General features: G+C 36.0%; 1 protein-coding gene across 1 annotated transcript in view; it reads right to left on the bottom strand.

Annotated features, from left to right (window-relative positions):
• VPS37A (VPS37A subunit of ESCRT-I) overlaps window positions 1-26,137 on the bottom strand; it is a 49,481-nt gene that overhangs the window by 20,538 nt on the left and 2,806 nt on the right. Inside the window, exons 2-5 of the mRNA XM_050801825.1 lie at window positions 9,667-9,741; window positions 7,298-7,412; window positions 6,717-6,817; window positions 217-442 (exon numbers count right to left, since the gene is read on the bottom strand). Of these exons, the coding sequence (XP_050657782.1) occupies window positions 217-442; window positions 6,717-6,817; window positions 7,298-7,412; window positions 9,667-9,741 (517 nt within the window). The remainder of the gene's footprint in view (window positions 1-216; window positions 443-6,716; window positions 6,818-7,297; window positions 7,413-9,666; window positions 9,742-26,137) is intronic.

Below are 26,137 nucleotides of genomic sequence, written 5' to 3' on the forward strand. Positions count from 1 at the left end.
ACTCTAGCTGTGTCTTCTACTACACTAGAATTATAAGCTCCACACTTAAAATTATTATTTGTTGGTTACCTCTCTGTTACTTGAATTGAAAAACGTGATTTAATCTTTTCATATTTTGTCTAACTTATTGTCTGGCACACGGAGGCATGTAATAAATGTGTGTTGACTGAATGAATGTTTCAGTGGCACAAAATATAGATAACTGACGATACCAACCGGTATTGAAGCATCCATTGTGGGAATGGGTAATGGCAGATTTGAAAGGACACCAAATGAAGGAGCGGCAGGCTTGGCTGTGGTATAACTTGTTGTTGAAGAAGAAACAGTGTCAGCAACAGATAAAGAAGTGATATTCCTGTTTGCTTCTTGTGGAGGATATGGAGGAAGAAATGGAAAACCCTGAGAAGCATAAGGAGGCATCCCACTTGGGTTACTGTATAGACTGAAGAGAAAAAGAGAAGATCATTAGATTAGATTTTATGGATACAACATGTCAAATTATTTCTAAATTGCTCTAAATAACAAAGGTCAAGCACTATATAGATGAAATCTTATAATGGCAGGTGATATTTATTAAATTATATAATGGAATTAAATATTATATAATATTTAATATATAAAGTGATATATATATAAAAAGTGATAAAGTATGACCCCCTTCCAAAAAAAAGAGTTGTAGAATTGTGGTTTCTACAAAAAAGATGATGAATGCTTTAGAAAGCAAGCAATTCAACTTGTGAGAGTAGAAATGGATAGACAGGCCATTTTTGAGTTTTCAGCATTCCAGTGGTATCAATCAGTATCTCCATAGAGGGAATGGAGAGCAATATTTAATCCAGGACATTTATTGAAGTAGAGGCTAACAGCTTTCTCCGTATTTGTCAAAATCTGACTGAAAGTCAAGACTGCTTTTCTAGAACATTTTAAAGTAAAATTAAGTATGCAGATGAGCTTTTAAAATGTTGAAATATTAAAAACAGATGGATATATAAACATGCATGTATATTAGAGTTACATAGCATTATGTACTTGGGATTCAATCGTAGAACAATGTAGTCAATGTTTATTTTTGCAAGATAACAAATATTTTACATTTAAAGTATTTTTCCCCTTAGCAAAGTTTAGAGAACCAGATCATAAAAGCATTAGAGTAATTCAGACCTAGATGCAGACTGAAAATCATCTAAATACAATATATGAATCATACAGTGAGTTTATATGGATCAGGCACTCTAGTGTAAAGGATAAGGGCCTTACAGTTATGTTTTAAATATTAATATACTACTACTAAAATGTTTCCCTTTATATTGAAACATGTTTCAAAATGTAAAATTTTTTATGAGAGTACTATTATTTCATTTAATGATATAACCTGAGTTGGAAATTTTGTGGGAAGAAAACATTTTTTTTTTTTTGAAATGTACATGAATGACACTGAAGTGTATATGGAAAAATAAGCCAGAGTAGAAAGAAAAAAGCCTGAAAAAGGAAGGTACAGAAATATTAGCCCTGTAATAAAGCAAAACAAATCATAAAACCCTAATAACACAACAAAATTTAAAGCATAGTACTACTGAATGGACAGGTAGATCAATAGAACCAGATATAAAATCCAGAAAAAGCTCAAACACCTATAGGAATTGGGATATAATAAAGATAGAATCTCAAATAAATGAAAAATAGAACAGTCAAAAAGTAGTATTGAGACATCTGCCAAAAAGAGGTTGGAGTCAGATCCTCATTTTTACAATAGTGTAACAATCTAATGGATCACAGTTTAAGTTTTTTTTAAAGAACCTCAGAAGAACTAGAAGACATCATCAAAAAATTATAACCTTGAGGCAGGAAAGGACTTTCTGTGAACCCAAATTCAGAAGCCATTACATAAATAATGATAAATCTGGCCGGGCGCGGTGGCTCATGCCTGTAATCCCAACACTTTGGGAGGCTGAGGTGGGTGGATCATGAGGTCAAGAGAATGAGAATCCTGGCCAACATGGTGAAACTCCGTCTCTACTAAAAATACAAAAATTAGCTGCGCATGGTGGCAAGTGCCTGTAGTCCCAGCTACTCGGGAGGCTAGGGCAGGAGAATTGCTTAAACCTGGGAGGAAGGGGGTGCAGTGAGCTGAGGCTGTGTCACTGCACTCCAGCCTGGCGAGACAGCAAGACTCTGTCACACACACACACACAAAAAAGAGAAAATAATAAATCTGACAACACCGAAAAAAATGTACATGACAAAGTCCTTTATGAAACAAATAGCAAATTTGGGGGAAAACTTCTATCACAGAGAGAGGTATAATTTCTCTAATACATAAAGAATTCCTATAAATTGATAAAAAGACAAAAAACCCAAGAGCAAAATAGAGACTAGGATAGTATATACAGATTACAGAAAAGTAAAAGAAAAAAATCTCTGAAGTACAGGAAAAAATGTTCAGTTTAGCTATTACTAGTAAGATAAATAGAACTAAAATTATACTAATGTATTGTTTTCTGCCTATCAATTGGCAAAGATCCATTTGATAACATACTATTTTGGCAAAGGGTATTGGGAAATAGGGATTGTATAGGAACAGAAACTGGTACAACTACTCTGGAGGGCAAGTTTGCAGTATTTGTCAAAACTACAAATGTGCATTACACTTCTAGAATTTATCCAACAAGTAAGCTCACATTTAGGCAAAATATTATATTAAAGATTATTTACTGGAGCAGCACTGACAGCAATGAAGAAGGATGGGTTTTTTAGGGAAGATTAGAAAAAATGAAAATATCTGTCAAAGACTTGCTAAAGAAATTATAATACATCCATAAAACAAATACTTTGTGGCCATAAGGAATAATGAGGAAGTGCCTTAGTACTAACATGAAAAACTTTCCAAAGCCTTATCATTTAGTGACCACCCCCCCCGCAAAAAAAAAAAAAAAAAAAAAAAAAAAAAAAAAAAAAAAAAAAAAAAAAAAAAGACAAGGGCATAATATGCTACCATTCATACAAAAAAAGGGGGAAAATACAATATTACACATATTTTCTTGTAGATGAATACAACAGCTCAGGAATTATATATACACAAACCCAAACAAATAACTTGAGATGTTAATGAGGAAAAATACTGAGCTGCAAGGGAAAAAGAAGTGGCATGGAGATTTTCACTGTATACTCCTTTATACTTTTTGAGCCAGGTGAATGTATGACCCATACAAAAAATTAAGTTTTCTGATCGACTTGTTCATTTCAAAAGATGGCTCATTTTTATCTTAAAATTACTTTTATCTAAAGAAATCAGTGATATGTATGTGAATATAACAAGCTATTTAGAAACAATATAACCTACATGAGAGAGTATTTATAATATCTGTGAATTTAAATCAATAATTCTGAACCAATCTGCTTTGTTTTGAACTCAGTAGCAGGTACAACCCACAAAATAAGAAATGCATCAAACTTGATTTTTAATAATGTGTACTATATCCCGGAACTTATCTGAAATGAAAACAAGTAAACGTGTTGGTTTGTATTTTCAAATAAGATGAATGAGTTTATATCCAACCCTATCACTACAGAAGATAGGAAGTATGGTTTTTGAATATACTTTTTATCTGAAAATAAGGACTGAGGACTCTAGAACATAGATAACAGAAAGACAAAGATGAAGGGAGAGAGCTGAGGTACCTGGAAGTGGAATGCTGCTATGACAACAACAACAACAAAAATCTAAAATGTGGGAGGAGCTTTTGGACCAAGCAGAGGTCTAGGCTGGAAGTTCCCTCAGAAGATTACGGAGGACTAATGGGCCTCAAAGAGGCTGTTAGGAGGAGCCTGGTGGGCCTTTGAGCAGATTGTCATTGCAAGGAGAACTTTATATTAGTGGAAAGTTTACCAATACTGTTGCCCGCAATAACATGGAAAACAGAAAATGTACCTAGTGAAATGGATGATCCAGCTAAGGAGATTTCCGGGCCATGCTGAAGGTGCCACCTGATTTCTAGCTGCCTGTAGTATAAAATGTGAGAAGAGAGAAAGTAAAGAACTGCGAAATATAAAAGATGAGATTTCCTGGATTTGAAAATAAATTTCTCTCTCATTCCTAGCTTCCCTAAGATTCTCAAATTAAGAAACATCTCTAAAGCAAAGTTCAAACCCAGCATGGGCTAGAAGATCCTTTGTTAACACCTCTGAAAGAGCCAAGGCAGTGCCTCAGAGAACTGTCGAGTAAGAAAAACAGCCATTTAGGGCTTCAAAGATTCTTAAAGACATTGTCTCTCAGCAGCCTCACTGGAAGCCCAATAGCATATTTGGCAGAGCTTAGTGGGTGTTGCTTTTGTTTAATGAAATGAATGAAAAATGGATTCATAAGAAAATCATGAGGATTTTAAAGGAATTGTGTCATCTTGGGTCTAAAAGGGACAGAGGGAGTACCAAATGAAAAAGAGGCTATCAGACCCTTAATTTCTATAGGCAGGAAGCAGGCTGAAAAAAACTACGCACTTGGAAACAAGGGCTACATTTTACAGAAAGGAAGAATGACACAGATGGCAGAACCAAGAACCAAGAATTATTCTGTGCAGAATCATTTCCACGAACTAAGTCTTAATAAAAAAAATGTGCCCAGTTGGATTTCAGTACTGCTACGAACCAGTGGCTCCTGTGTGCTTTCTACTTTCTCTCTTTTGGAATCTATAGTGGTTACCTGAGGCTTGTTCTACCACTGTAAAACGGGTGTGTGAGGGGCAGCTACCTTGTCTCTTTAATTCTCTTGTCTTCAGATCAAGAGGAATTGTTCTTCAGGAACACAAGTGAGAAACCTCATCTGTACTTGAATCTTAGATGAAAGAACACAAGCCTGATTTTGTAATATGATGAACTCTGCAAGTTCTTGGGGGAAAGAGGAGAGTGCCTATTCACATATAGGAAAGAGGTGAATTATTATGGCTAGGAGGAAGAATGTGACAGATTGTATTTTCCAAAATGGCCACAACCAGATTTCCAGTCCCATATGCACTTCTTGAACTTTGCTACCCCACTGAGAGCTGAAGTCTACTTTCCCTCCCCTTTCAATCTGGGCAGGTCTAGGTGACTAACTTTACAAAACGCAGCAGAAATGATGCTGAATAACATTCAGGACTAAACCAAAAAAGATAATACAGCTTCCGTTTGGCTGGAATACTCTCTCTCTCGGGATCCTGACCCTCAGAACTCACTCTTGCCACGCAATGAGGAAGCGCAGGTCACACGGAGACTCCACATATAGATGTATCAGCACTAAAGTCTAAGCATTAAGCCAACATTAACGGCCAGACGACACCAGCTAATGCAAAAAGTGGAGCAAAAATAAGCGATTGCCACTAGTCCCTAACCAAATGGTAGATTCTTAAAAAAACATAAATGTCATTATTTCAACCACAAGTTCTTAGGGTAATCTGTTATTCATGTGATACAGTTTGGATGTTGTCCCCTCTAAATCACATACTGAACTGTAATCCCCAATGTGGAGGTGGCGCCTGCTGGGAGGTGACAGGATCATGCGGGTGTATTTCTCATGAATACTTTAATGCCATGCTCTTGGTGCTGTCCTTGCCATACTGAGTTCTCATGAGATCTGACTGTTTAAAAGGATATGGTACCTACCGCCTCCTCACTCTTGCTCTCATCATGTAATGTGCCTCTACCCGTTTTACCTTCTACCAGGCGTAAAAGCTCCTCATATGCCAAGCAGATGACAATGCCATGCTTCCTGTATAGCCTGCAGAACCCTGAGCCAATTAAACTTCTTTTCTTTATATATTACCTAGTCTCAGGTATTCCTTTATAGCAATGCAAGAACAAGACTAAAACAGCATCCTCAGTACGAGAACGTGACTTTATTAAGGAAGCTACTAGAAGGCAGTAAATCAAGAAACTAGGAAATGGCCTGAGAAAGGGAAAAACAAAATCTAAGAAACGGAGAATCCAATACAAGACAGGGAAAATCCCAGGATGACAACAAAGGAAATTCCTTGCTGAGAGTTATGCAAACGTCAGAGAGAGTAACTCAGAATAAGGGAAGAAGTGGAGCACTGAATGTGAAGGAAAAAATGAAACCTAGATATTACCTTACTGGTTTGATTATGTGAAAAAAACGTTTAAAGCATATTTTTCAGAGTTGCTAAAAGCTCTGTGGAAATTTAGTAAGATCTTAAAATTTAAGATGATGTGGAAAATGAAGATGATCTAAAAACCAAACCAAATACAAAATGTAGGTAATTATTAACTCCAGAAAAAAGGCAAAAAATTACACCATAAGGGAAATGTAAACATGGTAACATACTTGGCTCAGGAATGGACAGTATTTAGAGTCACAATAACAAATATGCCAAATATGGAATTACATTAAAAATCATGATATAATTTCACTGAGACAATGAGGAGAAAGGAAGTTCAGTGATAAACAGCTGAAATCTTCATCTATTACAATAGGAGGCCAATAGAATATCTAAAATGAAAGAATCAAGAGATAGAAGTATACACACATTATTCAGAAAGATGTAGGTAAACATTAAAAGAAACAGCTAAAAGAGTAAAACAGTTGCCTCTGAAAGTGTGAATGTATTTGTGGGGATGTAGAAATCAGAGGACTGATTTTTAACATCATTTGAATTTTTAAACTATATTTTGATTACTTTAATGTTAAAATACATGCAGACTTTTTTATTTATTAGAAATATACTTACTAAGGAAATGCTGTTGAAGTAGGAGCTAAAACTGGAGGGTTCTTCCAAAACTCATCCAACAGACTTTGAATAATTTTTCCAAGATCTGAGTGCATGGTAAACTGAAAGTAATAATACATGATGCTTAAAATCACTTTCAGAAAAAGATTATAAAGTCTCCTTAGGATAATGTCACTCTAAATAGTAACTTACTTTTGCAGGTCAAGAATTAAATGAAAAAGGATATTAGCAATTCACAAGTTATAACATTTTCTCATAAAATCGATAACATAAATATCTGGTAATTAGTAAACAGGTTAAAAGTCCATTGAATCAAAAATGGAGCCAAAATATTTCCTTGTTTGACTATTTACAATAATTTGAGGGTTCAAAGGTAAATAATAGAGTATATATAAGTTACAATCTCACAATCAACCATATCATATTGTAAGAACTTTAAGGTATGCCTTAAATATTCAACTTTTTAAAAAATTACTCATGACAAAGTGAAACTTTAAATGCATTTCAGATTTCTAAAATATTTAGTAGAAAAGTAATACACCTATTATATTACCCTGAAATAAATTATCCCATATACATACATTGTTTACTAATGGAGAGGTAACATACACTCCTTGTTTATCCATTAAGTGATGTCGTATCGGTGGATAAACACTGATCACTGGTTTTTCCTGAGGAAACTGTGGAGGAAGCAATCTGGTAGAGCAGATGAAAAACAAAAACAAAGATAACAAAGGTATATTATAAAGTCAAAATCTTAAAATAAAGCTATTTAAAAGTAAATTAAATTTTCACACTTCGATATGGGTTATTTGTAATAAGTGCTCTTTTATGGTGTTGTCTGAAAATATATATAAGAATAAAATTTAGTAACAAGACTAGTCATTCAACACAGTAAAATCTTCATGTGAAACATGGACATGAATTATAGAATATTCTTCATATCATGCCAGTTAGCTGCTTTCAAACACAATGTACCAAGCTACACAAAATCTTAGGTAAAAATTAAATAAGGCATTTTTATCAGGTGAACCATACTAGTCCAGTCTGGCTATTTATTGGACCACAGGTTCTAGCCGTACAATTTTCTGTGGTTTTTCTACTTTGAGAATGCTGTCACGTCTGGGCGTGGTGGTGCATGCCTGTAGTCCCAGCTCCTTGGGAGGCTGAGGCAGGAAAGCCACTCGAGCACAGGAGTTCAAGTCCAGCCTGGGCAACACAGTGAGACCCCATCTTTAAAAAACTAAAGAAGCATTATTTCACTATTTACTGTATTTCTAAAGAGTAAGAGGTTAAAATGGAAAGTAGGAGGATTGAAACATTCTAGCTGTCATCAAGACTTGATTCTATAAGGCTCCCTTCTAAATGCCCAAAATGACATATCTTTCCCAAGTTAGAGGTCAATCACATGGTTTCAAGCAAAGAACAGTAAATTTTCAATACAAAAAAAAAAAAAAAAAAAAGCAGAAAATTTAACTTTTGAACTACCCACAAAACCAAGAATATTGAGTGAAATCTTAAAAAGGAGAGTTTACTAGACATGAAACCCTGTTTCCAAATCTCTAAAACTCAAGAATATTTTACTTTGAATTGCCTCTTTGTTCCCCTGTTGGTTCAGAAAACTATTTGTTGGTGGTACTTTTGAAAAGAAAACTGGGTCCTTGTTCGCCTCTCCTGCTTAGCTCTACCTGGGCATTTGATGAGAGATAAAACTACTTCATTTACAAAGCTGAAGATTTTAAAACTAGTTTGGTAAAAAGGGCATTAAATGGCCTTGGGAGTCCAGTTTGTATCTTGACTATGCTACTTACTAACCATGTTTCTGTAATTTGCCCTAATTTGCAGGGCTGCTGTGAGGATTCAAAAAGCTCACATACGCTTGTAATCCCAGTACTTTGGGAAGCCGAGGTGGGCAGATCACGAGGTCAGGAGTTCAAGACTAGCCTGAACAATATGGTGAAACCTTATCTCTACTAAAAATTCAAAAATTAGCCAGGCGTGATGGCACACGCCTGCAATCCCAGCTTCTCCAGAGGCTGAGGCAGGAGAATCGCTTGAATCTGGGAGGCAGAGGTTGCAGTGAGCCAAGATTGTGCCACTGAGCTCCAGTCTAGGTGACAGAGGGAGACTCTGTCTCAAAAAAAAAAAAAAAGCTCATAAATATCAAGTTAAAGTAGCAGTTATATACTCATGCTTTAATTCACTCATTCAATTAGTATTTAATAAGGCCTCCTACAGACAGGCACTATGTGAGGCAAGGAGAATGTGAAGGTGAGTAAGATAAGGCTCCTGTCTTCAAGTTAGGTGCCTTCTTACGTGGCTCAAACACTTGATCTAGCAGCAGCCACTTAATGCAACCTGAAGTAATCACAATCTTTTCATACTACAGCGCCTCATAGCTGCGTTTAAGGCTAAATTGCTACTTCAGCAATCACTTTGTCCAACTTCTGTAACTTAAGTAAAAATCTCATATTTTTAACTTTTTTTCTTTTTCTTAAAAATGATCAGCAAATCAAATCTAGCTTTGAACTTTCTGGTTGATGTAGTGTATCTGTTGCTGAAATTTGGAATATTTTAACTTGTTTCTGATTTAAAGATGAATCTAGCTCTAATGGCTTTATATATATAACCCCTTTGTTTTTTATTATCATTTTTCAGCATACCTCCAGCTAAGATTTTAGTGCTAATCAATAAAAACAATTACAGTACTAAGAACTAGTATTGCACATTTCTATTGCATTTTCTCTTTTCTAGGTTCTTTCTTATAGCACTATAACTTATAGTGATAGCTTTCGAATATTTTTATTTCACTGAATTGTGCACTATTTTATAAATTATAGTTACTTGAAATAAGTTCACCTTAAAAACTTATTTCTAATAATTAAGAAACAAAACAATAAAAAACTGTTAACTCCTTTTACATGAAAAAGTAGGATACAATTCTACTCACATATTAATGTTAATTGTCAGGTTGTTTATGGTGAATGGCAATCTGTACTCCACATCTTTCTGTATTTCGGCTATACTGCAGGAGAAAATTAAAAAAAATTTACCCAAAGTCATGAAAACATTATTGTTAAAAACGAATGTTAAGTGCTAGTATCTACTAAAACTACCTTTATTTTTAATCACAGAATCTGGATAGCCAGCATAACTTGTATCTTGAGGGGAAGGAAAATGATCATAGTTAGAAAGGCCCATCAACTAAGCACACAGTAATATTCTGAACCATCCAGGGGGAGGGGGATGATGAGGTAAAGAGGAAAGAAAAAACTCTTCATTAATGCTAGATTCATTTATTATCACTCTATCCAATTTACCATTAGCAGAAGCAATTGTGTGCTCTCTGGTTATTACAGGTCAGGAAGCCATATGGGTTTTAACTGCCACGATCCAGCAACATCGGCAGCTGGGGAAGTCTGGGTCTTAACAGCTTGAACTTAAAAGTCTAGATGAGATGCGTCCTACAATCTTATGACAGAGGATGCTGGCTGCTTTCCAAAAACAAATATCCCCTTTTTTCTAAGTAGAGAAGCCTGATTTTATTCTGGGTAGCAATATTCTAGTTAGTTCTTATAGCTAGTTGTTGCTATAGACTTAAATCCCAGCCAAAAGAATGTACAGGAAACTTGCAGGGAGAAATTATAGGAAAATATCTTAAAGGGAACAAAATAATAGACAACTGATACGAGCCCATTTTGCCCTTCCTGTTTTCCTTCTACTTCCTCCTTGGATCTAGGAACTAGACTTCTAATAGCCATTCTGTACCATGAGTGACCGTGAGAATTGAAGCCACACACTAAGGAAAGTTAGACAGAAAGAAAGAAGTAGCTTGGGTCCTTGATGAAGATGAAATTGTCAAACTATGAATTTCTTTTAAGTGAGAGAAAAACAAACTTTTATCTTGTCTTAGCCACCATTCTTGGGTCTTTGGTATTGGCAGCTAATATAATTCTTGGCTTGTAAGTCCCTGATACTTTAACATTCTACATTTATAATTTTGTTTTATTGTTATTTGCAGGCATACATTATTACAACTATAATACACTAGGCAAGTCTTTTGGGGACTCACTTGAAATTCTAACCAATATTCATGATATTTCCAAGGGGGAAAATGCTAAGTATTATCAATGAGGTGAGGTTGCAGAGGAAGCTTAATACTGAAATGGACATGAAACTTCTTCAAGCATGAATACCCTTCAAAGGCTTAGCGTATGAAAAACGATTTGCCTTTTGTTCTTTTGGATGATTTCTCTAACAACTTTATAAAACCTCTATTTCCCTCCGTTTTTGGTCCTTTGATAAAAACCCAGCCTCTAGGACATACAAATCTTAAGATAGCTTCAAAGATTCAAAAATGTTGGGATGGAGCTACAGAAAAACTGCAGATGTAGATAAGCTTTCCTCTTTGATATCCTAAGGAATGGAGTTATCATTTAGAAGAAACAATTAAGAAAAGACTCAAGTGGATACTCAGTATTAGGACTTGAACAATTTTTCTGGAAGTTTTTCTTTGGGAATTAGATTTGGACTGAAAAGCCTCCTCCCTTGTATGAAAACCACATAATCAATAGAATGGGCTAAGTTTTTTATTCCTCTACATTATTTTAGAACCTGAAGAGGTTATTGCTCAAGGAAATAAATAGTGGTCACAAAAGCATCCACCAGTTCAAAGCCAAGTAGAGCATCTTAGTGATTAAGTGCATTGCCTCTCAAGTCAGGCTTCCTGGGTTCCAATCGTGTCTTTGCCATTTATTTACTGTCAAGGGTAAGTTAAGCCTTTTCTCTCAAATGGGAAAGGGAGATGTTAAAAAAAAATCTGTCTACCTAAAAGATTTGTTAGATTATGCAAAATAATGCATGTAAATTCCCCAACATAGTACCGGGCAAACAAGTGTTCAATAAATGTTAGCTATTATTAAACAGGAATTTAGAACATGCAAGTTGGTCCCTCTCTAGATTTACAGTGTTAAAATTTTTTGTTTGTTTTTTGACAGAGAGTCTTGCTCTGTTGCCCAGGCTGGAGTGTGGTGGCATGATCTTGGCTCACTGTAATCTCTGCCTCCTGGGTTCAAGCAATTCTCTTGCCTCAGCATCGTGAGTAGCTGGGACTACAGGTGCATGCCACCACGGCCAGTTATTTTTATATATATATATATATATATATATTTTTTTTTTTTTTTTAGACAAGGGGTTTTGCCATGCTGGCTAGGCATGGAGTTCGAGGTCTCGAACTCCTGACCTCAAGTGATCCGCCTGCCTTGGCCTTCCATTGAAGTTTTAACTCCTCAGTTTTTTAGATGCTGTTTAGATTTTTACAGAAATTTTTCACTGAAAACATATTAAAATGAATTTGATTTAAATAATTTTTACTTAATTGGTTAAAAATGTCCAATTCATTTTCTCCAGTTATGTTGACAGTTACTAAAAATTTTTTATGAGTTTTTCTTCACAAACTAGGTATCACAAATAACAGAAGGTAATACTTATAATATTAATGAGAGTTGAACCATCAAATTCCAAAACAAGTTAATCACATAATCTAGAAATGCATTTTGATTAGCTGCATTAGATAAAACAACAGATATGTAATTGTTTTACCTAATTAAAACAGGAATAATTCCCTAAATATTCATCACAAATGTGATTTTGAATATGTTGCTACTTTAATAACTTTTTAAAAACTTATTCCAAAACATTCATTCTCATTAAAGTTATCACCAAAAAACCACTGTTAACATATTGCTGTATAATCTTCTAAACTTCTTTGTACATTCATAGCCTTATTTAAAATAAAAACATAATTACACGGTCCATCAATTTTATAAGTTACTCTTTTGTCACTCAATTGTGATTATCTTTCCAAATCAGTAAATATTATTTTACAATATCTTTTCTTTTTTTTTTTTTTGAGACATGGTTTCACCCAGTCATCAGGCTGCAGTGCAATGGTGAGATCTCGGCTCACTGCAACCTCTGCCTCCCAGGTTCAAGAGGTTCTCCTGCCTCAGTCTCCCGAGTAGCTGGGACTACAGGTGCGAGCCACCATACCCAGCTAATCTTTGTATTTTTAGTCGAGACGAGGTTTCACCATGTTGGCCAGGATGGTCTCGATCTCTTGACCTCGTGATCCGCCCGCCTCGGCCTCCCAAAGTGCTAGGATTACAGGCATGAGCCATCGCACCTGGCCCACAATATTATTTTTAATGGCCGCATAATTTTCTAGTATATGGTCATACTATTATTTAAGCTATTTTCTACTATTAGATATTTAGCTTGTTTGCAGTTTTTATTCTTATAAAACATGCTTTGATAAACATTCTTAAAGCCATATCTTTATGCTGACAGTGGTACTATTTACAATGTAAATACACACATATATTTTAAAGTAATATTTTAATCACACCACAAGAGAAAATTTAAATGACCTATAAATTAATAATTTCATTTTCTAGTTTCTCTGGGAGAAGAGAATTACTATGGTTTTACCTCAGTGGCTCTGAATTTGTTGGGGCTAAATAAAGCTGTAATAATATATAACTTTGTTAATAAGAATATAGATTAATTGGCATCCTCATTTCTTTGATAGTCCCCCAAATAGAAACAAATAGATCTTAATATGCAATAGAGATTTCAATTTCCAAAATGGTGTCATAGAAGCAAGCTGGCTTCACTTGATGTCACAGAAAACAACAAATACGTAACACTAAGATTAACACCAGCATCCCAGAACTCAAATATGAGGGTCAGTCACTTCTCAGGGCCACAGAGAAGTGAAAAAACTCTGAGCAGATGGTAAGAGAACTGGACTTCCATATCTGTGATGACTCTCCCCATAATCTTCCCAGCACCAAGCATGCGAAAAATTTCCCCTCAACTCGCAGTTTCTACAGCGGAAAAAGTAAGACCGAGGGGGACAATCAGCTTCCCCACCGTTTTGGTTCCCTGGCAGGAGACTCATCCCTGCCTCAACTCACTGGAAGCATCATAGGACTGAAGGGAGAAATATTCCTGAGGACAGTCAGAGACAAAGGGGAGAGGCAAGACTACCATCCTCAACCCTGAAAACTGCTCTGTCGGCAGCCAAAGAAAACACCAAATCAGAGTGCCTATTCCGCAGCTCCATGTTGTAGGAGATATGTTCCACAGATCCCCTGGGCAGGAACCCTTTGCCAGCCTTCCCACACTGTTGGGATATCCCCTTTGGGAGCTACCCCATTAGAGATGGGCAGTGCTCCAAGTATTTACTAGAGCCAAGGCAAATCTGGGTTTAAAGTGCCACTGAGAACCAAAAAGGAGGCAGCAACCTAACAGTAAAGAGTCTTTAAGCAAATATATTAAATAAAGCCAAAACAAGTCAGAGAGAGCAGACCAGAATAAACAACTAATTCTTCAAAGTAAATACATAGATGCACATCCACAGGAAACAAGAGCTAAGAGGGAGCCTGACTTCCCTAAGTGGACAAAGCAAAGAACAAATGACTGACCTAATGAGATAATCATATGTGAGCTCTCTGAAAAAGAATTTAAAATGAGTTTTAAGCAAACTCAGTGATCTTCAAGATAAAACAAAAAATTCAGAAATTTACCAGAGAAATTTAACAAAGAGATTTAAGTAATAATAAAAAATTAAACGAAATGTTGGAACTGAGAAATACGTTTGTTGAACTGAAATATATTAGAGGCTCTCCAGGGCAGAATGGATTAGGCAGAAGAATCAGTAAGCCTGAAGACAGGTTATTAGAAAACACACAGAGAAAGAAGAAAAAAGGCTGAAAAGAAATGAAGACCACCTACAAAATAGAGAAAACTGCCTCAGAAGACCGAACCTAAAAATTACTGGTATTCAAAAGGAAGTTGAGCCAGAACAATGGGTAGAAAGCTTATTCCAAGAAATAGTCACAGAAAAACTTCCAAAGCTTGAGAAAGACATAAATATCTAGGTACCAGAAGGTCAGATACACTAAACAAATCTGACACAAACAAGCCTACTCCCAGGCATGTAATCATCAACTCTCAATGGTGAAGCACAAAGAGAGAATCCTAAAAGCAGCAAGAGAAAAGAAACAAATAACATAAAAAGGAGCTCTAATTTGTCTGGCAACAGACTTCTCAATGAAAACCATATAGGCCAGAAGGCAGTGGAACAACATTTTCCAAATGCTGAAAGGAAAAAACAAATGAACAAGCAAACAAAAACTTGCCATCCAAAAATACTGTATCCAGTAAAGTTATCTTTCAACTATGAAGGAGAGTCAAAGTCTTTCCCACACAAACAAAAGCATGGAGAATTCACCCCAAGACCCATCTTATAAGAAATGCTAAAGGGAGTTCATCAGTCTGAAAGAAAAACACATTAACGTGCAAAGAGAAATGTGCATTTGGAGGCATGAAATCCACTGGTAAAATTAAGTACACAGAGAAACCCAGAATTCTCTAATACTGTAATTATGGTGTGCAATCCACTTGTAACTCCAGTATGAGGCCCAAAACACAAATCTATCAAAAACAACAATAGCTACGACAACCTGTTAGGAGACAGATAACATAAAGATCTGTACATTGAGACAATTAAAAGTCAAAATGTTGGGGAGAAGGAGTTAAAGCATAAATAGTTTTTGTTTCTATTCTTTTTTTTGTGATCTAAGCTATCGTCTCTTTGAAATAACTTGTTACATATATGTTTTTTATAAGCCTCATAAAAACCACAATGCAAAAACCTATAGTAGATCCACGAAAAATAAAAAAGCAACAAATTAAAACATACTACCAAAGAAAGTCACTTAACTACAAAGGAAGACAGTAAGAAAGGAAGAGGGGAGATTAAAAACAAGCAGAAAACAAGCAACAAAATGGAAGAAGTCCTTACGTACCAATAATTAACGTAATAGACTAAATTCTCTCATTAAAAGGCATGAAGTGGCTGAATGGATAAAGCAACAAGACCTAAGAATATGTTGCCTACAAGAAAACCCACTTCATATACAAAGATACATGTAGACTGAAAGCGAAGGAGTAGAAAAAGATACTTCATGCAACTGGAAACCAAAAGGAGCAGGAGTAGCTATGCTAATATCAAATAAAAGAGACTACAAATCAAAGACTATAAAAAGAATCAAAGGTCACTATACAAAATGATAAAGGGGTTAATTCAGCAAACAGATATAACAATTACAAATATCTATGCACCCAAAACCAGAGCTCCAAAGTACATAAAGCAATCATTAATGAACCTAAAGAGAAAGAAAGATTGCAATACAATAACAACAGGGGACTTTCACCCTACTATGAGTAATGCAAAGATCATCCAGACAGAAAATCAATAAAGAAACACCAAAGGTAAACTTCACGTTGGACCTAATAGGCCTAATTGACATTCACAGAACACTGCACTCACTTGCTGCAGAATATGTTCTTTTCATCAGCACACGGAACATTCTCCAGAACAGAACAAATCTTAGGCCACAAAACAAGTCTGAACAAATTCAAAGAAATCAGAAATCATATCAAGTATGTTTTCTGACCACAATGGAATAAATCTAGAAATGAATAACAAGAGGAACTTCAGAAACTGCACAACCACATGGAAATTAACCATGCTGCTGAACAACCAATGGGTCGACAAAGAAATTAAGAAGGAAATTTTTAAAATTCTTCAAACAAATGAAAATGCAAATAGAACATACCAAAATATATGGGATAAAGCAAAAGTGGTACAAAGAGGAAAGTTTACATCAGTAAATGACTATATCAAAAAAGCAGAAAGACTTCAAATAAACAACCTAACTATGCACTTCAATGAACTAGAGAAGCAAGAACCAAACCTAAAAGAAGAAAAAATATAAATAGCAGAGCAGAAATCAATCAAGTTGAGACTAAAAAGTAATACAAAAGATCAAGAAAATGAAAAGTTGATTATATGAAAAGATAAACAAAATCATCAAGCCTTTAGCTAGATGAACCAAGAGAGAAGACCCAAATTAATGAAGTCAGAATGAAAAAGGAGATGCGACAACTGAGACCACAGAACTATAATCACTAGACACTACTATGAATTATATGCTAAAAAACTGGAAAACCTAAAAGAAAGGAATACACTGCTGGACATATACAACCTGCCAAGATTAAACCATGACAAAATAGAAAACTTCAATAAGCCAATAATAATGAGATTAAAGCTATAACAAAAAGTCTCCCATCAAAGAAAAGCTGAGGACCTGATAGCTTCACTGGTGAATTCTACCAAACATGTAAAGAACTAATAACAATTCTACTTATGCTTCAAAAAAACTCAAGAGGGACTACTTCCAAACTCATTCTACAAGAGCAGCATTACCCAAAGAAACAAGAAAAAAGAAAACTACCGGCCAATATTACAAATTAACATACATGCAAAACTCCTGAACAAAATACTAGCAAATCAAATTCAACAAAACATTAAAAAGATCATTCACCATTATCAGGCGAGATTACCCCAGGAATACAAGGACAGTGCAATATATACGCAAATCAATAAATGTGATATATCCATTAATAGAACCAAGAACAAAAACCATATAATTGTTTCAACAGTTGATGAAAAAGCACTCGATAAAATCCTTTGTGATTACAACCCTCATCAAACTGGGTATGGAAGGAACATACATCAAAATAATAAAGGCTATATATGACAAACCATAGTTGACATCATAGTGAATGGGGAAAAACTGAAGGCCTTTCCTCTAAGATCTAGAACAAGACAAGCACGCCCACTTTCAAATTTTTATCCAATATAATAGTGGAAGTCCTGGCCAGAGCAGTTAGGCAAGAGACAGAAATAAAGGGCATCTAAAACGGAAAACAGAAGTTAAATTTGCCTTGTTTGCAGATGACATAATGTTTTGATTGGAAAAACCCAAACACTCCACCAAAAAAACAGACAGACAAAAAACCCTGTTAGAACTGATAAACCAATTCAGTAAAGTCGCAGAATACAAAATTAATATATAAAAATCAGTGGCATTTACATACGCTAACAATGAACAATCTAAAAAAAAGTAATTCTAGTTACAATAGTTACCAAGAATATAAAATACCTAGGAAACAATTTTACCTAAGAAGTGAAAGATCTAAACAAGGAAAACTATAGAACACTGATGAAAGAAATTGAAGAGAACATGTACAAAAAAAATGGAAAGATATTCCATGCTTGTGGCTGGAGGAATAAGTACTATTAAAACGACAATACTACCCAAAGCAAATTACAGATTTGGTGCAATCCCTAACAAAATACCAATGACATTAATCACAGAAATAGAAACAATCCTAATGTTTTTAAAATTATATTTTAGGTTAAGGGGTACATGTGCAGAACGTGCAGTTTTGTTACATAGGTATACACGTGCCATGGTGGTCTGCTGCACCCATCAACCCGTCACCTACATTAGGTATTTCTCCTAATGCTCTCCCTCCCCTAGACCCCAGGCCCTGGTGTGTGATGTTCCCCTCCCTGTATCCATGTGTTTTCACTGTTCAAAATCCTAATCTTTATATGGACCCATAAAACTCTGAATAGCTGAAGCAACTCTGAGCAAAAAGAACAAGGCTGGAGGCATCACACTACCTGGCTTCAAAATTTACTGCAAAGTTATAGTAACCAAATCACATGGTACTGGCCTAAAAACAAACACACAGACCAATGGAACAAAACAAGGAACCCGAATATAATTTACAGCCAACTCATCTCAACAAAAACACCAAGAACATACAATGGAGAAAGGATGATGTTTTTGATAAATGGTGCTGGGAAAACCAGGTAACTGTATGCTGAAGAATGAAACTAGACCCTATCTCCTACCATACACAAAATCAAGTAAGAATCGATTAACGACTTATATCTAAGACCTTAAACTATGAAACTACTAGAAGAAAACATTGAGGAAACGCTTCAGGACATTGTTCTAGGCAAATAATTTTTGTGTAAGACCTCAAAAGCACAGGCATCTAAAGCAGAAACAGATAAATGGGATTACATCAAGCTAAAAACCTACAGAGTGAGGCCAAGGCAGGTAGATCACCTGAGGTCCGGAGTTTGAGACCAGCCTGACCAACATGGTGAAACCCTGTCTCTACTAAAAATACAAAATTAGCTGGGCGTGGTGGTGCATGCCTGTAATCCCAGCTACTCAGAAGGTGGAGGCAGGAAAATCACTTGAACCCGGGAGGCGTAGGCTGTGGTGAGCCTGGGCAACAAAAGCGAACCTCCATTTCAAATAAATAAATAAATAAATAAGTAAATAAAACCTACACAGCAAAGGAACAATCAACAAAGTGAAGAGACAACCCTAAAAATGGGAGAAAACATTTGTAAACTATCCATCTGATAAGGAATTAATAAGCAGAATACATGAGAGGTTCAAACAACTCAAAAGCAGAAAAACAAATAATGTGATTTAAAAATTGGCAAAAGATCTCAACAAACATTCCTCAAACGCAGCATCCAGGGTGTGGTGGCATGCGCCTATAAACCCAGTTACGTGCAAGACTGAAGTGGGACTGCTTGAGCCCAGGAGTTCCAGATCAGTCTGGGCAACACAGTGAGACTGTCTCCAAAAAAGAAAAAAAAAATCATTTTACCCCAGTTAAAATGGCTTTTACCAAAAAGCCAGGCAATAGCGAATGTTGGCAAGGATATGGAGAAAGAGGAACCTTGATACACTGCTGGTGGGAATGTAAATTAGTACAACTAATTTGGAGTTTGCTATGGAGAACAGTATGGAGGTTCCTCAAAAGACTAACAATATCTCTGCAACTTTAGAATCTTAAAAAAAAAAAAAAAATGAAACTACCATATGATTCAGCAATACTGCTACTGGGTATATTGCCAAAAGAAAAAAAAAATCAAAGAGATAGCTGAACTCCCACGTTTATTGCAGCACTATTCACAACAGCCAAAATATGTAATAAACTTAAGTACACATCAACAAATGAATTGATAAAGAAAATATGGCATAATACACAACAGAATATTATCCCACCATAAAAAGGGATGAAATCCTGTCACATGCAGCAACATGAGTGGAACTGGAAGTCATTATGTTAGGTGACATAAACCAAACACAAAAAGACAAACATTGCATACGTGAAAGCTAAAAAAGGAGATAGATCCACAAAGAAAGAAAGTAGCCTGATGATTACAGACGCCAGGAAGGGTAAACAGGAGGGGAAATGAAATGAGTGAGTTTAAATATACAGTTGATAAAAGAATTAAGACCTAGTGTTTGTACACCTATCATGTATCAATTTTAAAAGATTTAAAAATGCAATCGAGGCATTAGTTATGGTTAAGCTTCCTTTTACAGAATAAACAGTAATTTATCACTTTGTTCATATCTATACACATACACACATATACATATACACATATATACACACACACACACATATATTTAAGACAAAGTCTCACTCTTGTTGCCCAGGCTGGAGTGCAATGTTGCAATCTCAGCTCACTGCAACCTCCGCCTCCTGTCTCAGCCTCTTGAGTAGCTGGGATTACAGGCACCTGCCACCACGGCTGGCTAATATTTTATTTTTGGTAGAGACAGGGTTTCACCATCTTGGCCAGGCTGGTCTCAAACTCCTGACCTCAGGCGATCCACCCGCCTCAGTCTCCCAAAGTGCTCGGATTATAGGCACTCAGTGAGCTACTGCGCCCAGGCCACTTAGTTTATATTTTGTATAAACTTTGATTTCATAAGACTCAGTTTAATTGAACACCAACCATATATCCAGCATCTTGCAAGGAAATGGAAATACAGAGTGAATATGGGGTGGTTTGTGCTCTGAATGAGCATACAGTGTGACGAGAAACTCAAGCTACTAAAAAGACCAATTCAAGATAATGATGTCATGCATTTCCCTTAGTGTTGGGTAACTCAAGTGATGTTTATAGGTGAATCTTGCAAATAAAAGATTCAAGTGCTTAGAATAGATGGAGAACAGACAAACATCCTATCTAAATCTCCATGATTCAGATTAAAAAAAAAAACAGATTTTTTTGTTTTTAATTATTATGGATACATAATAGTTATACATATTTATGGGGTACTTGTGATGTTTTGACAGAAGTACAAAACAGATTTTTAAAAAGCAAATCCGAAACAGTGCTGAAAAGCAAAAGCTACCACATACAGATAAATTTTGAGGAAACTGACAAACAAAAAGGATTAAATGTAAGGAAACAAGTGAACATTAAAAAAGAAGAAAAGAAAAAGAAAGTAAACAAAGAAAACAATCACAATCCAAAACATAAGACCAATATAAAGTCTGGAGCAGTTTGAGGGTCCTCTAAGCCCTTGAACTAAGTCAATGCAAACCAAGAGTTTGCGGGGAAGAGGGCAGATCAGGAGCATTTCTCAGAATAATGAATGAACAGGGTGACATCTGTGGAGCAGCAGGTAGGCTAGGGAACCAGCCTCTTTTCCTAGCTTGTTCCCAGCTTGTTACTGGTAAACAGCAGTAATATTTGCACTCAGATTAACACAGAGATAGCCTCTAAGCTAGACCAGACTCCTCAGGAAGTTACTAGCAACTGACTCCCCAGGAAGCCTCCTTTAACATAAGATAACTATTCCAAGACTCCTCAGGAAGTTACTAACCCCATGGAAGCTATTGACTCCCCAGGAAGCCCCCTTTTCCAGAAGATAACTATCAGCTTGCCCTGCCTAAGGACTCATTCTTATTCTTCATCACCAGAAGCAGACTATGGTAAACAGAGTAAGTATTCACAAACAAGTCAACAGGGAACCTCAAATACAGAAGTAAGAATGTCATAAAGGTTTGAATAAAACAAAACCATGCAAACTATGCACCAAATTCAAGAAACTAAAACATAAAAACTCAAGGAAACAGTTAACAGAGCAAAGACGACTGTAAATGTATGTAATTAATATCCTCAGAACAACAAAAGAAAATAGCACTTGCACACACACACATACATACACAGCTGATATAAGAATGAAAAAATTAGAAACTGGAAATTTAAAACAAACAGCTTTAAAAATCGTTCAGTGTTATTTGGAAAATCCTTCATACTACAGCTGTCCTTTGGAGAATGCTGATCCACTTTAGCACATTAAAGACTTTGAGAAATTCCAAAATAAATTGCGTTTGTTTTCTAAATCTGTGTGACACGGACCACTTACTTTATATTTTTTTAATAGAATACTTGATAATGACTGAGATGTACAAAGAGCTATGAAAACACAGAAGAAAGAACCTAACCTAGTGGCAGTGGGGTTTTCTGGAGAAAAATAATATCTGGGTTACATTTAAAAGTGTTAATACTCAGAAAAGTGAATCAGGGAAATAAAGTGTACATTTTAAATGGAGAAACACTATCAGAAAAGCTTCAGATACAGTTCTCTAAAAGTCTCCACAGCCTTTGCCATATATAAAACGTTACTTTGTTTGTTGATATGTTTCCACTAGTCACATCACCATCTTCTGTGACAACCAGGAATCAAGTTAAGGTGGCTGGCCTTTTTTTGACAAGAGTTAGGAAACTACTGAAAGGAGTGACACGGTCAAATTTGAATTTTAGAAAGATGACTCTAGCAGCAACGTGGAAGAAAAGATAGAGGGAACAAGGCTGGAGGCAGAGAAAACTGTTAGAACCTCCTGGTAGTAGACATGGAAGACCGAATGGAAATGGAAGAGGGCACAGGTTTTCGGCTTAGGTGAGCAAACAGTAGAAATGGTTTGGAAGGAGTTCAGGTTGGGGGGAGGGGCAGATGTGGCTGATTTAACTAGCAATGCAGAAATGACTGCCTCATCATAACTTTTTTTTAAAGCAGTTACGGACTAATATTTCTAATGAGAAAATTAACTGAAGATAGCACTTGAGCTGTGTGATATTTCTTAAATGGTACCATGTTTTATTGCATCATACGCTCTGCAATTATACCTCTTAATCACTGGTTACAAATAGACAATATAGTTTAATGTGTCAAATTAAAGTTTTCACTTAATTACAGGATTGTTTGATACACATCATTTTAAAGTTCACTATATAGAGGTCAAAGTGCATTTACAGAGTCAAAATGTTGATATTTTGTAGATTTCTGTAGCTTCAATGGGCTAAGGCATAATAGATGCTTGTAGAATCTTTTATTGCAAAAAGTTAGTGTTATTTCCTTCCATAAAGAAGTTTTAGTACCAAATAAGTACACGAACTAGGTAATACACATTAAGGAAGGCAGCTGCTTGTAGTCTACCAGGGAGTGAATTGCAAACCAGTGAAATGGGTAGTGGGCAGCCCAGCAAAGGAGACAGCTACTCTTCAGCTTGAAGCAAATGTTGCTATGTGGAAACCAATCTCTCCAGATTTTCCATTTTAAAAGAAGAGTTGGAGAGGACAGGGGGTATAGGGGAAATCTTCTGCCTTTTAATTTTGCTGTGAACATAAAACTACAGCAAAAATAACGTCTATTAAATAAAGAAAAATTGGGCTGAGTGTGGCAGCTCATGCCTGTCATCCTAGTACTTTGGGAGGCCAAGCCAGGCAGAGTGATTGAGCCCAGGAGTTTGAGAGACAAGCCTGGGTAACACGGCAAAACCCCATCTCTATCAAAAAAAAAAAAAAAAAAATTATTAGCTGAGCATGATGGTGTGTGCCTGTAGTTCCAGCTACTTGGGAAGCTGAGGTGGGAGGATTGCTGAAATGAGCTCTGACTGTGCCACTGCACTGTAGCCTGGTGACAGAGTGAGACCCTGTCTCAAAAAATAAATAAATAAAAAAGGAAACTTGGAAATCTTAATATAAAAATCTCAAATTTTGACTGTTGATAATCCTTTTCATAAAAATACATAACATGAGACGGGTTAAAACACACACATACATACCTCTCATCACAATATCTCTTGTGTTACCAAGTTTGTATATGAGTTATTATGAGCTGAGAGTCAATTATATAAAAACAAGAGCATGGAATTTGAGTTTACTCAGAATCTCATGAGATGGGGGGGAAAAAGTCTTATAGCTGTGATCAAGAGGTTAAGCTTAGCAACTGTAGGGGAGAACTATCCAAGACCTGACTCTACAAAAAGTTTTAAGGCTAAACATTTAGGCAATTAGAAAGAACAATGGAATCCGGAGACAGGCAGCAAAAGAAAATACTAAACAAATTTTAAAGACTATGGAGAATAGCACTATTATTTTAAAGATATGGACAAGAACAAAATACAGTAACAATTGCTGTTTACATCTCCTGTGTGCAAGATAATATTTTAGGTTATTTACCCGCATCATGCCTAATTTTATGAAGAAACTAACTCTCTGGAATGGACTTGCTTTCTGAATGGAAAGTCAGAAGTAGTCCTGCCAGAGACAAATGAGTTGTAGGTAGGCTTATGAGAGATCCATAAACAATATGCTGGCTAGAAGCTTATAGGCTAAGAGGCAAATATTTCAAGCACACTGATTCTATGCAGTGGAAAGAAGGAATGTAATTTGTCATATGCCTACTATGTGTTGGATACTCTTCCAAATGTCTTACATATATTAGTTATCAAAAATCCTGCATGACAGCAATCACAATTCTTGATCTTACAGATAGGAATTGGAGGATCAGGGTTGTTTCATGTGACAATATCCAAAACATGAGACATTTTCTTCCTCCCAGACATTTCTTACTATTACTGAGAAAACATTTTGAGCAGCTCCCCAGCAGACTTCGCCTCCAACTCCCACTGACCAAGAGTCCCGCTTCCACAGTAACTTGGGGGGAAGGGTGATGAGACCACCATTATTGGTGGAAATGATCCTTATTCACCTCCAGTGGAGGCTGGGTTGAAAGATCCCAGCCTTCACAAAGTATGGGCCCTACAAAGGGAAAAACCAACAGTGTCCATAAAGTCAGCTTCCTTGGGAAATATAAGAAACCGAAGAATTAGTTCTACTCCTGTCCATAAAGTCAGGAATTTTGGTGATAAACCGAATACTGTGATAACTGTTACTCAGAAGAGAGAACATGTTACTTGAGCCCAGCCTACATAATTTCTAGTTTCTGTTTTCACAGCTGACTTAAACACTTTGGTTAAACACTTTTTTTGTCACCTACGACAGTTATCTCATTTGCCCTGCATATTGGTGAGACTTAGACGAAGAAATTTACATAAAATTCACCTATTTTTTTATAGAGGGCTGAGGAAGATGAGGAGATAAGAATTTAAGGCAACTAAAAAGTTCACAATCATTAGAGAAAGGGACTTAAAAAGACTGCTGAAATGAAATTTTCAGAATTATAAGGGGTTAAAAATGGTAAGAGTTGGAAGGGAGATGAGAATGGGGTAAAGAAAGGTTACTCAGTAGAGCAGAAGAAAACATACTTTCATTGCCAAAAAAAGATATTTATCTAATGTCCTTACATTTGGAGAAGAGACATAAAATGAAACATGAGGGAGGTGGGCAGCATGTAACAAGATATTGATATTCCTCATGTAACAAGTTTTTGTACTGTTGATAAAAAAAAAAAAAAAACCCACTGGAAACTCCTTCACCTTTTACACACCACACCTTAAGATATTGATATTCCTCATGTAACAAGTTTTTGTACTGTTGATAAAAAAAAAAAAAAACACTGGAAACTCCTTCAACTTTTACACACCACACCTTAAGATATTGATATTCCTCATGTAACAAGTTTTTGCACTATTAAAAAAAAAAAAAAAAAACACTGGAAATTTCCAACTTTTACACACCACACCTCTAGAATAACCAATCAGTGTCTGCACAAAAATCTTTTCAGTGTAAGTTGTACCACTAATTTAGGTAAATCAGGCAACATATTGCCAGTATTGGGGCTCAGAATACAATACCCCAAAATATCGCACTTTGGCAGGCTGATTACTTTGAATTAAAAGAGTCTGGAGGACCTCAGAAGTAAAGCTCTCTGGTCTGACCACCTCCTGCTCCTCTTTCTCCCTTGAAGAAGTCATAGAAACGAGAATTCCTTTTCCCCTGGGCAGTATGTTACAAACTAGAACCTTTCTTCCCTACAAAGAGACATAAATCTAGAAAGGTCCCTTTCCCTTCCGCCCTGAAGACCCTCATTCCATAGGACTCCAGGCTGGTACACTAGAGGAGGAGGTTATACAGAGAAGCCAAGAAAAATCTGAACAAACAGGCCTTGCTGGGTTTTCCCCACTTAGCTATTACCATTACCATACTCTTTTTGTCCAATCACATTTCTACAAGGCTGTCCATTCTTCATTGAACCTAATCACAAATATAGACAGTTTTCCTTGGGTCTTTGGGACTTCATTTCTGAAGGCTCCCATGGAGGGTAAAACTTTGATTAAATAAATCTGTTATGCTTTTATCTTGTTAACCTGTCTTTTGTTATAGGAGTGTCAGCTGTGCCCCTTATGACTGATGAGGAAAG

The sequence above is a fragment of the Macaca thibetana genome, chromosome 8 (assembly GCF_024542745.1).
Source record: "Macaca thibetana thibetana isolate TM-01 chromosome 8, ASM2454274v1, whole genome shotgun sequence".
NCBI classification, from domain to species: Eukaryota; Metazoa; Chordata; class Mammalia; order Primates; family Cercopithecidae; genus Macaca; species Macaca thibetana.